This window comes from Amphichorda felina (assembly GCF_050947745.1).
Source record: "Amphichorda felina strain 45539 chromosome Unknown scaffold_2, whole genome shotgun sequence".
NCBI classification, from domain to species: domain Eukaryota; kingdom Fungi; phylum Ascomycota; class Sordariomycetes; order Hypocreales; family Bionectriaceae; genus Amphichorda; species Amphichorda felina.
Genome location: NW_028145048.1, coordinates 349,791 through 363,782, shown reverse-complemented (window position 1 = coordinate 363,782; position 13,992 = coordinate 349,791). Strand labels below are relative to the sequence as shown.

Below are 13,992 nucleotides of genomic sequence, written 5' to 3'. Positions count from 1 at the left end.
AAACTCCACAGTTCCCACTCACACGTTGTTGTCTTGGCATAGACACTTCTCTCCGCGTGCCTGGCACGCTACCTGCACTGATCTGCGCAAGGTAAGCCTGCAGGGGACGAAAGTCTCGGTACATGCGCCTGGGCGACCTGTAGAAGTTGGTGGTGGGCAGCCCGGATGATGCGCCTGACTACGTACATGTACACAGGAACCAAGAACACACTGCCTATCTGTTGGATGATCCCGAACTCTCCATCTTATGACTGAGAGCGCCTCCCCTTTTTTTTCCGGTCTATTCTTGCCCCCCGGAGCTTGTCCAACTCGCGCAACCCGACTTAGTCCTCCGTCTCGTGACTGAGATACTCTGCTTTCTTCCTGTTCATTCTTACTCTCCAAGTTTGTTCAACTCGTGTACACTTCTACGTATCAGCCTTCATCATGTCTTTCCACAAAGTCAACAACTATACCTTCCAATGGACATCAGAACACATGCCCAAGGAGCAGTCAGATGCTCTGAAATATGAGTATGACGAACTTGGCAGCCAAGTCGTCAACAAGCTCCAAGAGATTGCCCAGAAGAACAAGACCAGCTCAGAGAGCGCCAAGGGGCCTCCCCAATGCCCCTTTAATGATCTTTATACGTTGCTCCGCGACCACCACACCGAGGACGAGACTCTCTCCCGGTTCTGGCACGAGACTCATACCGTCCCTGAGTGGGTAGACTGGGAGCAGATAAAGCGCGGCCAGAACTTCTTCTACCGCTATGCTCCCGGGAACCTCATGGGCTTCGGCCTCCAAGCTTTCATGGGGGAGAACACAGTCGCGCCGGGCGTCTCGGAGGTGCTGCTACGCACGGGAGGGTTCTCCACGCGCACGCTGCTCCGGAGGCTGCTCGAGACCTTCCAGCTCATCCTTCAGGTGACCGACTCCCTCGAGTCGGTGCAGCCAGGGGGCGAGGGCCACAGGACCATCATCCGCGTGCGGCTTCTCCATTCCAGTGTTCGCGAGCGCATCATGAAGATCGAGAGGACCCGCGGGGACTACTTCGACATGGAGAGTCTTGGAGTCCCCATCAGCACTGTTGGGTCCATCCACTCCATCACCACCTTCTGCTGCAATCATTCGTGGCTGCAACTCCCCTTCATGGGCATCCACCCCACGGAGCAGGAGACGGCCGACTACATCGCCCTGTTCCGGTACGTGGCCCACGTCATCGGGACGCCCACAGAGCACGTCGAGACACCCTCGAGGGCCAAGGCCACCATGGAGAGCATGCTCCTCAACGAGTACCGCCTCAACGACACGACCTACATCGTCTCGCACAACCTCATCCAGTGCCTGACGGACCTACCCCCCTTCAACGTCTCGGCCGGCTTCATCGAGGCCGGCAGCCGCGTCTTCAATGGCCACGAGTTCTGCGACAAGATCCGCCTCGGCCGCCCGGGCCTCTACTCGTACGCCTGCTTCCGGGGCTTCTGCTGGCTGGTCCGGGGCCTGGCGCTGCTGCAGCACAACATCCCCGCGTTCGACGCCCTGGTGACGGGGTTCTTCAAGAGGAGCCTCCACGAGGGCGTCATCCACAGCAAGGAGGGCCTGGCAGGGGGCTCGAAGCTCGAGTTCAAGCACGTCCCGCAGGCGGGCAAGCTGATTGGCAGGGAGGACCACGGCAGGTTGTCGCCCCGCGGGTCTCTATTTGCGAGGCCCGTGGAGGCATTCCTGTTTGGGGTTTTTCTATTTGGGTGTCTCTTGCTGCCTGTCGTCTTCACATTTATCCTGTGGGCGTGCTCTTCCATGTACGGGGCCGTGGAGCATAACCAGCAGGTTGTGATGAACTGGGTGCATTGGTCCGTCTAATTCTGTTTTGAGATTTCTGAGGGTTTCTATTTAGCGAGTGTATGGAATTGGAATTTGTGTGATACTAGGAATAAGTTGAGACTGAAATAAAAATAAACCATGGAAAAAAATAAAAAAATAACACGCATGATGCAATTCAAATCGGTGATGCCGCGCAGCACGCTTACACCGTCTGCATATGGAGTTGTTACACGACTCACGAGTTGCAAATCTTGGGGCCATAAGCAGCTAGCTACTCGTACGTTCTGTCAGCAAGCCCACCTTACGCAGATCTCGTGATAGGGAACATGCCAGGCGGATGAGAAAACGGGGCTGGCGATGGAGCATGCTATCCGATCGATGGGGAGCCCGTGAGCATCACAGCGCACCTCGCCTCAAGAGTCACAAACACACGACCGCCTGGAGCTGAGCCTGCCAAGCCTCCCTGGCCCCCTCAAGTGATGTCTACTCGCCGCCCGATGACATTATTACTACATGTACAACCAAGGTGGGATCTGATTGGGATAAATGGCGCTTGTACCAGTACAAGAGACCCCTGGTCCCTGGGCGGCTGTGGCGCCCAAGGTTGAAGGGCCCAGGCAACGCCGATTTGCATGGTTGCAGGGCGTCTGCATGGGGCACCGCCGCCAATGCGCACACACCACCAGTTCAGTCTGAATCGGGATCTGGAACTGTCTACAGATGGTCCAACGGGGGCATTCAACGGGCCCTGGTGGCCAGCTGACGCTGCTCCAGGACCGGTCGGCGACCATGAATACACCTTAGCGCAGCTGTCAGAAGTGCAGGGTTTTACCAAGATGGGGAATCCCCCCCCCCCCTCTTCCCCCCTCACGAGCTTACCCATGAGGTACAGCCCTGGCTCCAACTCGCATCGTTCATGGCCTGTATTACTGGTCTTACGGCCGTTCCAACTAGTGCTATCATGTCTCAGATACCCATGGGATGAAGTCATGCCTTCGGACAAAGTCACTTCGGGGAGGTGATTGAGGTGATTGAGCCCTCCCAACGCCCAGTTCACTAATCACATAAGTACGCGTATGGTGTTATCAACTTCGACCGACGTTTCCCTTCACCCAGGCTGCGAGTCCTCAACCTGTTCTTATATCCTTGATCCGTGTCTGCATGGTCGTGGCCTTCTTCCCGTCTTGCTTTTTCACACTCAAGTCTCAACCTACTGCAGCAGCCATGCATTCGTCCAACGGCAATACCACCGCTACCAACCGGGTCGCTCCAGAGGCGGCCACCAAGACACATACGGACAAAGTTCCAGTTCAACTTCCCAACTTGTTCCAGTCGTTTCTCAAGGATGCCCCGCCTGTCAATCCCCATTATGAGGAAGTCAGACCGGAGTCAGAGCAATGGCTCACCAGGTAAAGCCCATGTCCATCCCTTCCACGTCCAGTCTCATGGTAGTAACATGTCCAAGTTTCTGTTCTCTCTCCCCGGCAATGCAGATGAAGCTGCAGAAGCTTGACTTCTCCTACTTCTGTGCCATCATGGCGCCCAATGCGCCGCGGGACGAATACCGCACCATCTGTGACTGGGGCAACTGGGTAAGTGCACTCATATACCCCTCCTATCCAGAGACTCCTCGCTATAGAGTCCAACGCTAACCTGGGCCATGTCTAAAGGTGTTTCCCTACGACGACAGTAAGTCATATCTGAAATCTGTCTCTGGGAGGCCCATGAGGAAGGCTAGCTAACATGTCTCAGTGTTTGACGGCGGAGACCTCGGCGGAGAACTGAGTGACGATCCCGTCGAATCTAGGCGCGTCGTGGAAGGTCTTCTAGAGCCCTTCTTCAACCCAGAGGCGTCCACAGAGGGGAGGATGCGCATCGTGGAAGCCCACGATGATGTGGCCAAGCGTGTCTTTTCGGTAAGAAGGACCCACCCAAAACGCTCATGATTCATCCTTTGGAGCTACTTTGCTAACGGGGACTATCAGACATGCACACCAGGTAGCTACTACCCTATTCTCATGCCTGGATTATCTGGACACTAACTTGTCTTCCAGGTGTGAAGAGACGTTTTCTCCATCGCATGGATCTGTACAGCAAGGGCGTCCTAACCCATCTCGATGATCACTTTGACGGCCGTAGGCCAACTCCCGAGGAGATGATCGAGACTCGACGCGACTCTGCCGGTTCTGGACCGCTGTACCACCTCGTCGAGTATGGTCACCGTCTCAATGTGCCGGAAAAGGTATTCAAGGACCCAATTATGCGCGAACTCGAGAACCTCGGGATGGAGATGGTGTGCATGTGAGTTTCTCCCCCAGTTGGCACTCAGAAAGTTCCATCTAATACCCTCGCAGCACGAATGACATGGTGTCGTATCCCAAAGAAGAGGTGAGACAGAGCGCACTTATACACTCCGACTTTCTACCTTTTTGTTTCGGCACTGACTCCCGCCTAGGCTGATGGATACACCGGAAACGTCATCTCAGCCTGTCGCATGGACGGCATGACCGCGCAGGAGGCCTTCCAGTACGTGGGGGGTCTTCTCGAGGACCGGTATCGTCGCTGGGAGGCCGCAGAGTCCCATGTCCCGCTATGGGGAGACGAGACCGACGAGCAGGTTGCCCAGTACATCGAGGGCATCAAGTCCGTTGTGCGAGCCAACCTCTACTGGAGGTGAGTCATTGTCTCCGTGGTCATCTGCAGAATGTGAGCTGACATTTTTGAAGCTTCCGATCCAAGCGCTACCTGGGGCAGGACCCCGAGGAAGTCCGTCGGACGGGAACACTCTACGTTCTGGAGAATCCTCCCTATCTGGACGAGAGTGCTTCCGAAGATGGCACAGTTGTTGATCGTGAGGTTGAGAAGAAGCTCCAGTCAGCCCAGAGAAGGGAGACATTGGAGGAGGCAGTCAGACGGGTTGTCACTGCTATCCACTGCTGGTTTGCCAGTTTCATCATCTAGTGCTCTTGCCGCGTTTCTTTTGTTGCTATATTGGCCCGGTCGCCGGATACTCCCTGTGTATATACATGTAACTGTACAAGCTCATCGAATATGACCATGAGGATTGATTGATACCTCGACATCGACTACAGATAATAGTTCCAATTTCTAGTGATCGACCTTGTACATGAAGACGTGGGAGAGCCTAGGACGTGTAAGACCAGTCACAAAGAAGGTGGAGGGGGGAACCAACCATCCAAGTTAAAGTGTGCTCATCGAAACCCTCCTTCCGCAGATATAGCCAGCCCGTCTCTTCACGGCGCAATGAATGTCGCAAATATAATGGGCTGACTACGCAATACCGGAAACGATTTCTTTCACCGCAAGATCGGGACCGAAGGTAGCAATAGCACTTGTGTTGTCTATCGCCGTATCACTATATAATGCAATACTGGCTTTACATCAAGAGCCTCCTCCAGCGGAATTAGCCCGAATAAAGCTCTGGAACTCATCCATATTCCGCGTCTGAACATATACAGAGCCAGGGCCAGTGAACCTACACACCAGTCCCTCGCCCGTCTTGAGCCCAGTCATGGTACCCCCACCGGCCCTCTCAATTTTGTAGTCGCAGCTCCAGGCCACTAGGTGGCCATTGTCTACAATGTGCTGCTCCCCAGGTTGAAGCTTCTCAAAGTGTCAACAGAGTTTTCATGCCAGCACATGTTGAATAGCAACTTACATCAATGCGATCAACGGCGCCAAAGCTCGTCAGCCACAAAATGCCCTGACCCAAGACGTTGTAGACGAACAGTGATTCGCCCGAGAACATGGCCTTGCCGAATCCTTGAGACTTGGTCTCTCTCAGGACGTCGGGGGTGCAGGCGAGGAACGAGTCCTTGCCGATAGTCCACTGCTGGCGGCCGTCGATGTGCAGTGTGATGATATCGCCAAACAGCGTCGGGCCCAGTGCCACCCGCCCTGGCCCGACGTACGTCGACTCGGACATGTCGCCGCCGGTGAAGAGTTTCTTCATCGAGAATTTGACCTTGCCCGTCAGCTGCACAGAGCCCGACATGTGGATCATGGCGCCCGACTTGGAGCGCACATTGGCACCCTGCTGGAGGGTGACGCTGAGCACTGCGTTGGTGTCGCGGTGTGTGATGATGTAGCTCCCGCCGTTGAACGAACCACTGTCGCTCTGCGTAGGGGCGACGGTCGTAGCGGGAGGGGACTGCGCAATTTGCGCATGTTGCTGCGGTTGATTCTGGGGATGCCCACCTGGCGGAGGAGCATAGGCGTACTGTTGCTGTTGGGGCGGTTGCCCGTATGGCTGCTGGTACGACATGGTGCGAGAACGTTGGTCCTGGGGTCCAAGGTAAGGAGACAGCCGTTGAAGCGTACACGTCCCTTTCTATCCCGGATAAAGGGGTGCGCACTCTTATGTAGTCTCGAAATCTTCAGGACTGCGTGATCCAAGACCCCTTACACCGCCTACCTACGCAGCATGTTGATCTCTCGTCAACCAGGACGATTGAAGTCTGCCTTGTCCAATAGTACCACCCGAGTTGTGAAGCCACAATAATAAAGTAAGCTTCATCACGTAGCAGGGCGCGAATATTAGCACCTCATTAGGTATAGTATAACGTATTACATTTCTACTAAGGGAGATAGCGGGGTAATGGTAGTGGCGCAGGGGTTTTTTGAATATCGACCAGCTTAGTTTGAACTGGGTCCTTGCTACTATTGTATCTGAAAGCGGAAGTACTTGGTATTTGCTGGTAGGAAGGTTACGAAAGGAGTTTGGAAGGATATCTCGTTATTTATCGTGTCGGGTAACGTGATTTTACGCCTGAAGCCACGTCAGAAGTCATATGCATACATACGCTAGCCCGAGAGCCAATCAAGGGACTCTACGTGTCGCGCCTTTGGGGGCCCAGGGGAGACCATGTCGCGATATTGAGGGCTGGTCCTGATGCGTATCGTTGATTTCAACCCTGTCCGCTCAAGTTGTTGCTGGATGGGGAGAAGGTGTGCTTCCACCTCCACCGTTCTCCGGCGGTAGTCCGAAAGGCGCCGATGACGATGTGTTAGCCAAGCGTCTTCGGATTTTCTTGGTAGCGTTTATCATACCGCTCTCTCTGCTTGTTTAGTCGTGCTACGATAGTATTTCCAGGTTGCTGCCTATCTGGCATAGACCTTTTGTCGGTGCTCTGCTTTAGCCCTGGCTTGGAAACGTGACGTTGGCGGACGGGAGACGCAACCTTGCAACGTTTTTGTCCCAGGATATATTCGTCATGGCTGGCACACTTTTCCAGCCCTGGCTCTCTGCATAATTGTTGCCAGGCGGCTCAGGAATTAGGCTGAGGCCACACGAACATACATATGTTGGTGGGAGTCACAAAGCGGCCTGCTAGACGTTGGAATTTCATCAGTCTTTTATCCCACACGCCCCTAATTTCCAAGAACTTTTCTCCTAAAAATTTTCCATTACGTGACAAAACTATCCAATATGCTTTGCAAAATATACCAAGGAATTTCCCCGGAAGAAATGCAGGGTACGGGCCGCGATAGGATGCAACGCCACCAGCCTTCGTATTTGGCGTTGAAATACTCCATGGCGCGCGGATGTCAGCTCTGTGGCTTCATTTGGACTACCCTTGGACAGTATGTCTCTTTTGATAACGAGCTCGGAGCTGATTCTCTAAAGTATGTATCAGAAGCTTATCCAGGCAGGGAAATCTCATTGGTACGCTGGGGTGACTCGAGTTCTTTCGTCGATCGCATCCATATCATAACTTCAGGAGACGTGCCTGATATATCTTCGGACGACAGACAATTTATCGGCCCACAGAAAGGCCATTCCCTTGACATCTATGCCCCCAACATTCAGGCAAGCAGTGCATATATCAAAGAGGCTGGCCATCCAGTACCTATGGATAGACTCACTATGCATTCTTCAAAACTCCAAGGACGACTGGGGGAGAGAAGCATCCAAGATAGTAGATGTTTATAAGGGAAGTTACCTGACTAATGCTGCGCGAGCAGCCAACAGCGCCGAGGTCGGTTGCTTCATTGCCAGACGAGAGGCCTCGACTTGCCGGATTAAATATCAAAGTCCCGATAATTCTTTGTCTGGGAGCATTTCTATTTTGGATCCCGCATTCCAACTAGAACGTATTACCGAGACCCCCCTAGATACACGCGTTTGGGAATTTCAGGAGAGGATTCTATCGCCCTATATACTGCATTACGGAGCCCAGCAGATATATTAGGAGTGCCGCGAAGCTACTATACGTCAAAATGGTAAATACCCGGACATCAATCAAGATACTCTCAGGCTGCATGGTTCAAAGCAGTCCTCGGATGTCCATGTCCCCATGCGAACAGATATTTTACACCAACAATCCACGGCAGCGGGAGTGGACGCCCCAAAAAATTGATTTATGTGCACTAATGGCGCAGCGGTATTATCTAGTCTCAATGTACACTAGGCGAAGGTTAAGCTTTGCCTCTGACAAGTTACCAGCGATAGCAGGTATTGCTAAAATAACCGTTGTGTCCATAGGATACTCTTATATCGCTGGCCTTTGGCAGGAGGATATTCTGGCAGGCCTGTTATGGTATAGAGAAGGAAGAGAAGGGTCGAATGAGGCACTAGCTTCTCTAAAGCTTCCATCATGGTCGTGGGCACGACTCAATGGCAGGATTCAATCCAGGGGCGGCAAAGCTAATGGGATGCTGCGGGTTGGTGATGATTCCTGCCAAGCAATCGACAATAATTATCGCTCTACAGATATTCTGGGAAATTATGGCGAGGTATACAACTCGAGGATTAAGCTCCGACGCCAGTTTATCGTAGTCACTTGCCGAATAGTTGGTGATTCTGACGACGCTCTACTTTCTAGCGAATATCTATCTGACACTAGCGGCATCCAGATTGGTAAGATAATCAGGCACCATAACCGCGACTATGCTCAGTCCCACAAATTGGTTTCTCTCCTGATTCGTGCGGGAGAAGACCCTGCGAGGCTTGCGCTAGAGCGAGTGCAAGGACAGAGCTCAACGTTCGAAAGGGTCGGGTTTATTACGTTCGATATAGATAGATTTGAATAGGGAAGATATATTAGAGCCCTATTTCAAAACACTAACCCTTTAACAGTTTATATTATATAGAGCATTGCCTATATTAGTATTTAGAGACCTGCTAAAGTTATTAGTTATTATATATTTATCCCTTACTATATATGGCCTACTCCGGATCCAGTATAATGTAGTTAGTTTAGAGTTTATACATAAATATTATACGTTTTTACCGATAGATAATAGTGATAATCCTACATATATAAACTTAGACTTGTCTGTATAATTAATGAGCTAAGGCTTTATCTCTATAAGTAGGGCTTCGAGGCCCAATATGTTAATCTATTTTAAACCTCAATGCTATCATCATTATTCTTGATTATCAATTTACGCGGTTATCCCCTATTTCTTGTATGCTATCTTATTATCCCGCGAGCCGTGACCTCCGGGTTAATCTAACCTTCTAGCTTAGACTAAACGGATTCTACCATACATTTAAGAGGTTATTAGGTTAGAGGGTATAAATAAGTATAAATAATATAGGGTAATCCGTATATAATAATCTAGTCCTATTATTCTCTTTTTTAGCTTAGCACTGATTTCCTCTCATAGGGGGGAATACTAAGATTTTAAAAGGCTCTTCCGTCAGCCGGTCCGTGTCCCCCGGGCCGAATTGTCAATTAACTTGCCGTATTTGTATAATGATCTACATGCACAGTAAGCCCTTCTTTTCGGCTTTTGCCGGCAACCTTCTAGCGGGGGTCTACATATCTCCCTATAAGCAGAAAATGGAACCACCCACCCCCGCCTTTTCCCCCATTTGTCAACTGTAACTTCCTCTAAATTTCTTTGAATAAGTGCTTTACCCTTTTCGTCCAGTCGCGTCGTTCCGTCGTTGCCTGTGATGGCTCTCAGCAGTCTTGATGTCCTCCAAACAACCCTGTCACCGCTTTCTCCGCCGACAAACATGAGCTCCAAAGACGTGACGGACGCCCGGGCGGAGGCGAGCGCCAGTCGGGATCCCAACATTGTCGATTGGGACGGGCTAGAAGATGCTGAAAATCCAATAAATTGGGGACGAGGCAGAGTAATTGTGATCATATCGCTTGTTTCTGCCCTCACATTCCTCAGGTTCGTCAGATGTCGTGCCTCTCCCGTCTAGCTTTATTGGAGGACTGACATACTCAGTGCTCTGTCATCGTCCATTTTCGCGCCCAGTATCCCGCAAGTTCTGGAAGACTTTGAGTCTACGAGCTCGATGCTCGGCTCCTTCACTGTCTCGATATTCGTCATTGGCTACGGCGTAGGGCCACTATTCATTGCGCCGCTCTCCGAAATCTACGGGCGCCTGCCCGTCTACCACGTCTGCAACGGCATCTTTGTTCTCTTCAGCGCCGCATGCGCTTTGGCCCCCAGTCTTTCCGCCTTGCTAGTCTTGCGCTTGTTTGCTGGTCTGGCTGGCAGTTGTCCTTTGGCTCTGAGTGCTGGGACTATCGCCGATGTCATCCCCTATAAGAGACGCGGTACGGTTACATCGTGGTGGACTGTGGGTCCCCTTATAGGCCCGGTCATTGGACCCATTGGTATGTGTGACTAGACCTTTGCGAAAACTACCGCAGATATCCATGTCTAATAAAAGGCTACACTCGTAGGTGGGGGTTATCTCATACAGGCGAAAGGCTGGAGATGGTCATTCTGGCTCGTGACAATAGTGGTATGTCTCTCTTATCCAGAACATGTCGACTCTGGGTCCTAATCTGCGATGGCAGGCTGGTGCTGTCTTCGTACTTTCCCTGTTTTCTATGCGCGAAACCTATGCATATACCATTCTCGATCGCAAAGCCAGAAGGCTTCGCAAGGAGACTGGCAATGAGCATCTTCGCTCCGCCTTAGACAAAGGAGGCTCGGCAGAAGAGACGCTAATGACAGCTATTATTCGACCCACAAAGATGCTCGTCTGTTCGCCAGTAATCCTTCTTATTTCTTTCCTCATGTTCATGTTTTATGGCTACTTCTATCTCATCTTTACTGTTCTGCCACCCTTGTATGAAGAACAATACGGCTTCTCGACTGGCCAAGTCGGCCTTACATTTCTCGGGCTAGGCATAGGATCATTGATTGCTACGACGATTTCAGGGTTAACTGCTGATAGATTGGCCCTGTACATGAATAAGGCGGGCGGAGAGCCGAAGCCCGAGTATCGTCTACCTTTGCTTGTGCTTGCATCCTGCATCGTACCAATTGGACTATTCTGGATTGGCTGGACTGCTGACTCCCACCAACATTGGATTCTTCCCATAATCGGCTCAGGTGTCTTGAGCATTGGCATTACTTTGGCTTCCGTACGTCCAGGAGTCGCTCATCCTTGCCCGGCCACGGGGAAAATTCACTAACTTTGGAGTATATAGAATGGTAGCACGCTATACCTTATCGACGCCTATGGCGCATATTCTGCCTCTGCCGTGGCTTCATGCATTATCTTACGCTCCATGGGCGGTGCGCTGTTACCGCTCGCGGGCGGCCCGATGTTCGAGGCGCTGGGCTTAGGTTGGGGAGGCTCTGTACTGGCCTTCATTGCCGTCGCTTTGATACCAGTCCCTATCCTCTTTTTGAAGTACGGAGAGCGTATTCGCTGGAAAATCCTATTCAATGCCCAGTTTTGATGGCACGCGAGGAAGAGAGGAAATCAGGACGTTTCGCAACCAAGAGAGCGATGTAAGGGGGGGCCGACCTACCTAACCTCACACTAGTAAACCCCATCATTAGTGGAGGTTTAGAGATTGACTGGAGCTCTTGAGGTGTTCAATCTATCCCTTAACCCCCGGCATATTCCTTTTTCAGGGGCATAAACCCTACCCCCCATCTTAATAATACTATTTTACTTTATCAAGTCTTTTTAAGAAAACCCTACAATAGCTCTGCGAAGTAGAGGTAAGAATTTCCTAAATATGCTAAACTGCTTATTTAAACAGTATAACAGATATATATATCTACATATCTATAGCTACTTCTAGTAGGGAAACTCCTGTCCAACCAACTTCTCACTTAGTCGCCAGAGTCGTTCGGCTTCAAAACTACTAGTAGCCCATGGCTTAACAGTATCCACAAGCGGATCGGCCACATGACAGTCGATGAGGTATGCCCCATTATTAGCTGTAAAATAGTAGATTAGCAGTCTTCACTTCGGGGATAATAAGGAGGGTTTAAACGGGGTGCATACGCTTGATACTAGTATCAAAAGCCGCATATATATGGGTTGCGGTTCCTCTCTCCAGGGGCTTTGCATTGAACTCGTTCCATCCTTCCACGTTTCCCAGTGACTTGTCAGCGGTTCCTTATGAAAGGTTAGTCAAGCCACATCTGACAAACGATTTTTGAGGATTTGAAATCTTACGCAATTCGTCCATCTCGACGCTCCAGTCAATATGGCTGCCCAGGTTGGTCCAGATGACCCCCGGATGAAGGCTGAACGCCTGAAGGTTATGTTTCACTCCAATCTTCTGGGCTAGAGAGATGGCAAATAGCATGTTTGCTGTCTTGCTCTGGCCATAGGCGTACCACCGGTTATATGTCTTGCCCTCCTGCGTCGTTCCGTTAGTGAAAGGGGAAACTCTGTTGCCCAGGCAGAGTGACTTACATCAAAGTTATAGTCGTCGAACCTGATGGGGTTTAAACGATGACCATCACTACTAACAACCACAACCCTTGGTTCCGCTGCAGCTAGGAGCTTCTTCATGATTAAATTGGTGAAGAGGAAAGGCCCCAGATGATTTGTGGCTAAATGTGACTCTAATCCGTCAGGAGAGAGCTTATAATCCACTGCCATGATGCCTGCATTATTGACAAGGACGTCAATGGCCGGGATATCATTCCATGAGTTGACCTGTGCGGCCGCATTGCGCACGTTCTCCAAGGAGCCCAAGTCAACTTGAAGTATGCTGACTTTGATCCCTGGCTGGGCGGCGATGATTGCCGCCTCGATCTGGGAGAGTTTGTCGGCGTTACGACCCGCTAAGATGAGCCGGCTTGGCTTAGCCTTGGCGATTGACTCGACAAAGAAACCCCCTAGAGAGCCCTGAGACACGCCAGTGATTAGGATGACCTTGCCATTGATCAGGGAATCATAATCCGCGACGAGCTCGCCTGTGGTGGTATGAGTGTCGTACGGAGCTGGCATGATGTGATGACGATGAGAATATCTAGAAATCGAGAATGTCGAGGGTATCCGGAACAACCAGGCGAAAATAAGGCAAGCAGCGGCTCGAGAGAAGGGATAGGCAAGTTTCTGGCTATTAAGGACAGGTGTAGGGAGGATTTGAGACTCTCCTAGCCTTTCTTTTATAATTAATCTAATAGCTGGGACAGATCATTTGTAAGCCATCGCAATTAGTTTAGCCATACCTTGCCTAGGGGGAGATATATGCAGAATTACGTAGTTGCCTCCACTATTTAAAATTTAGTGATGGTCTCTGAACTTCGAGAACCGGAAATAGCGGCGTTAGGAGATAATTCAGCCACGCGATTATGCATCATAGACTCGTAATATTTCTGTCCGGAGTTAACGAGGTTTTACTCAATGGCCTATTCACGGCTTATTTCGCAACGGTAGCCTGATTGTTTAAGAAGAATATCGAATTCTAGAAGCCCAGAGGAGCGGCGAGTGCCCAAGTGAAAGATACGTTGAAATCGTCGAGTAATTCTTAACACTTCAAAGGACGATTTTTATGCCGTGGACAGATACTACTTGAATACTCTACTAGTCATTACTAGATGAGGGGCGTCGACTTCCCGCGTCGCTATGGACGAGCTGCCATGGCGTCGCCTAATTCAGGTACAACATGAAGTTGCAGCTCCAATGAATTTGGGAAGCATCAGACTAACTACTACTAAGGAATTCGGTTTGTGGCATGGCACCATGTCTGCGATTGCTCTTCGCGCCGATGGCGTCCACCCCAATGACTTTCGCCGTTCTTTTATCCATATCGCCTTTAATCGTGCCGCCATATCACTCCTTCTCTTTCTGTCTTTGACCATATATAATCTATCGCGCGGCCCATCATTCCTGGGTATTTCCTACCTCAGCAATTCATCCTAGAGCGATGCCTCTATTTTGTCCATTTGCCCTCCACATCTCGGGCATCTAGAGATGAGACAAAGTGCGCTGAGCCT

The 13,992-nt window shown here is 50.8% G+C and overlaps 4 protein-coding genes across 4 annotated transcripts; 2 read left to right on the top strand and 2 right to left on the bottom strand.

Annotated features, from left to right (window-relative positions):
- Window positions 1-426: 426 nt before the first annotated feature.
- ACO1O0_001670 (oxygenase MpaB family protein) lies at window positions 427-1,842 on the top strand (the record flags this gene model as incomplete). The annotated part of the gene is made up of 1 exon (XM_083191153.1): window positions 427-1,842. One exon carries the CDS (start codon window positions 427-429, stop codon window positions 1,840-1,842), a length of 1,416 nt encoding a protein of 471 aa, XP_083052367.1.
- A 1,448-nt stretch (window positions 1,843-3,290) lies between these two features.
- ACO1O0_001669 (terpene synthase family protein) lies at window positions 3,291-4,764 on the top strand (the record flags this gene model as incomplete). Its single annotated transcript, XM_083191152.1, has 8 exons — window positions 3,291-3,395; window positions 3,474-3,492; window positions 3,556-3,719; window positions 3,789-3,801; window positions 3,858-4,104; window positions 4,158-4,191; window positions 4,259-4,476; window positions 4,530-4,764. The coding sequence occupies 8 exons, from the start codon at window positions 3,291-3,293 to the stop codon at window positions 4,762-4,764; spliced, it is 1,035 nt and encodes a 344-aa protein (XP_083052366.1).
- Window positions 4,765-5,205: 441 nt separating this feature from the next.
- On the bottom strand, window positions 5,206-6,088 carry ACO1O0_001668 (tryptophan RNA-binding attenuator protein-like domain-containing protein; the record flags this gene model as incomplete). The annotated part of the gene is made up of 2 exons (XM_083191151.1): window positions 5,206-5,427; window positions 5,483-6,088. 2 exons carry the CDS (start codon window positions 6,086-6,088, stop codon window positions 5,206-5,208), a joined length of 828 nt encoding a protein of 275 aa, XP_083052365.1.
- Window positions 6,089-11,868: 5,780 nt separating this feature from the next.
- Window positions 11,869-13,000, bottom strand: ACO1O0_001667 (putative secondary metabolism biosynthetic enzyme; the record flags this gene model as incomplete). The annotated part of the gene is made up of 3 exons (XM_083191150.1): window positions 11,869-11,897; window positions 12,218-12,404; window positions 12,644-13,000. The coding sequence occupies 3 exons, from the start codon at window positions 12,998-13,000 to the stop codon at window positions 11,869-11,871; spliced, it is 573 nt and encodes a 190-aa protein (XP_083052364.1).
- Between the last annotated feature and the right edge of the window lie 992 nt (window positions 13,001-13,992).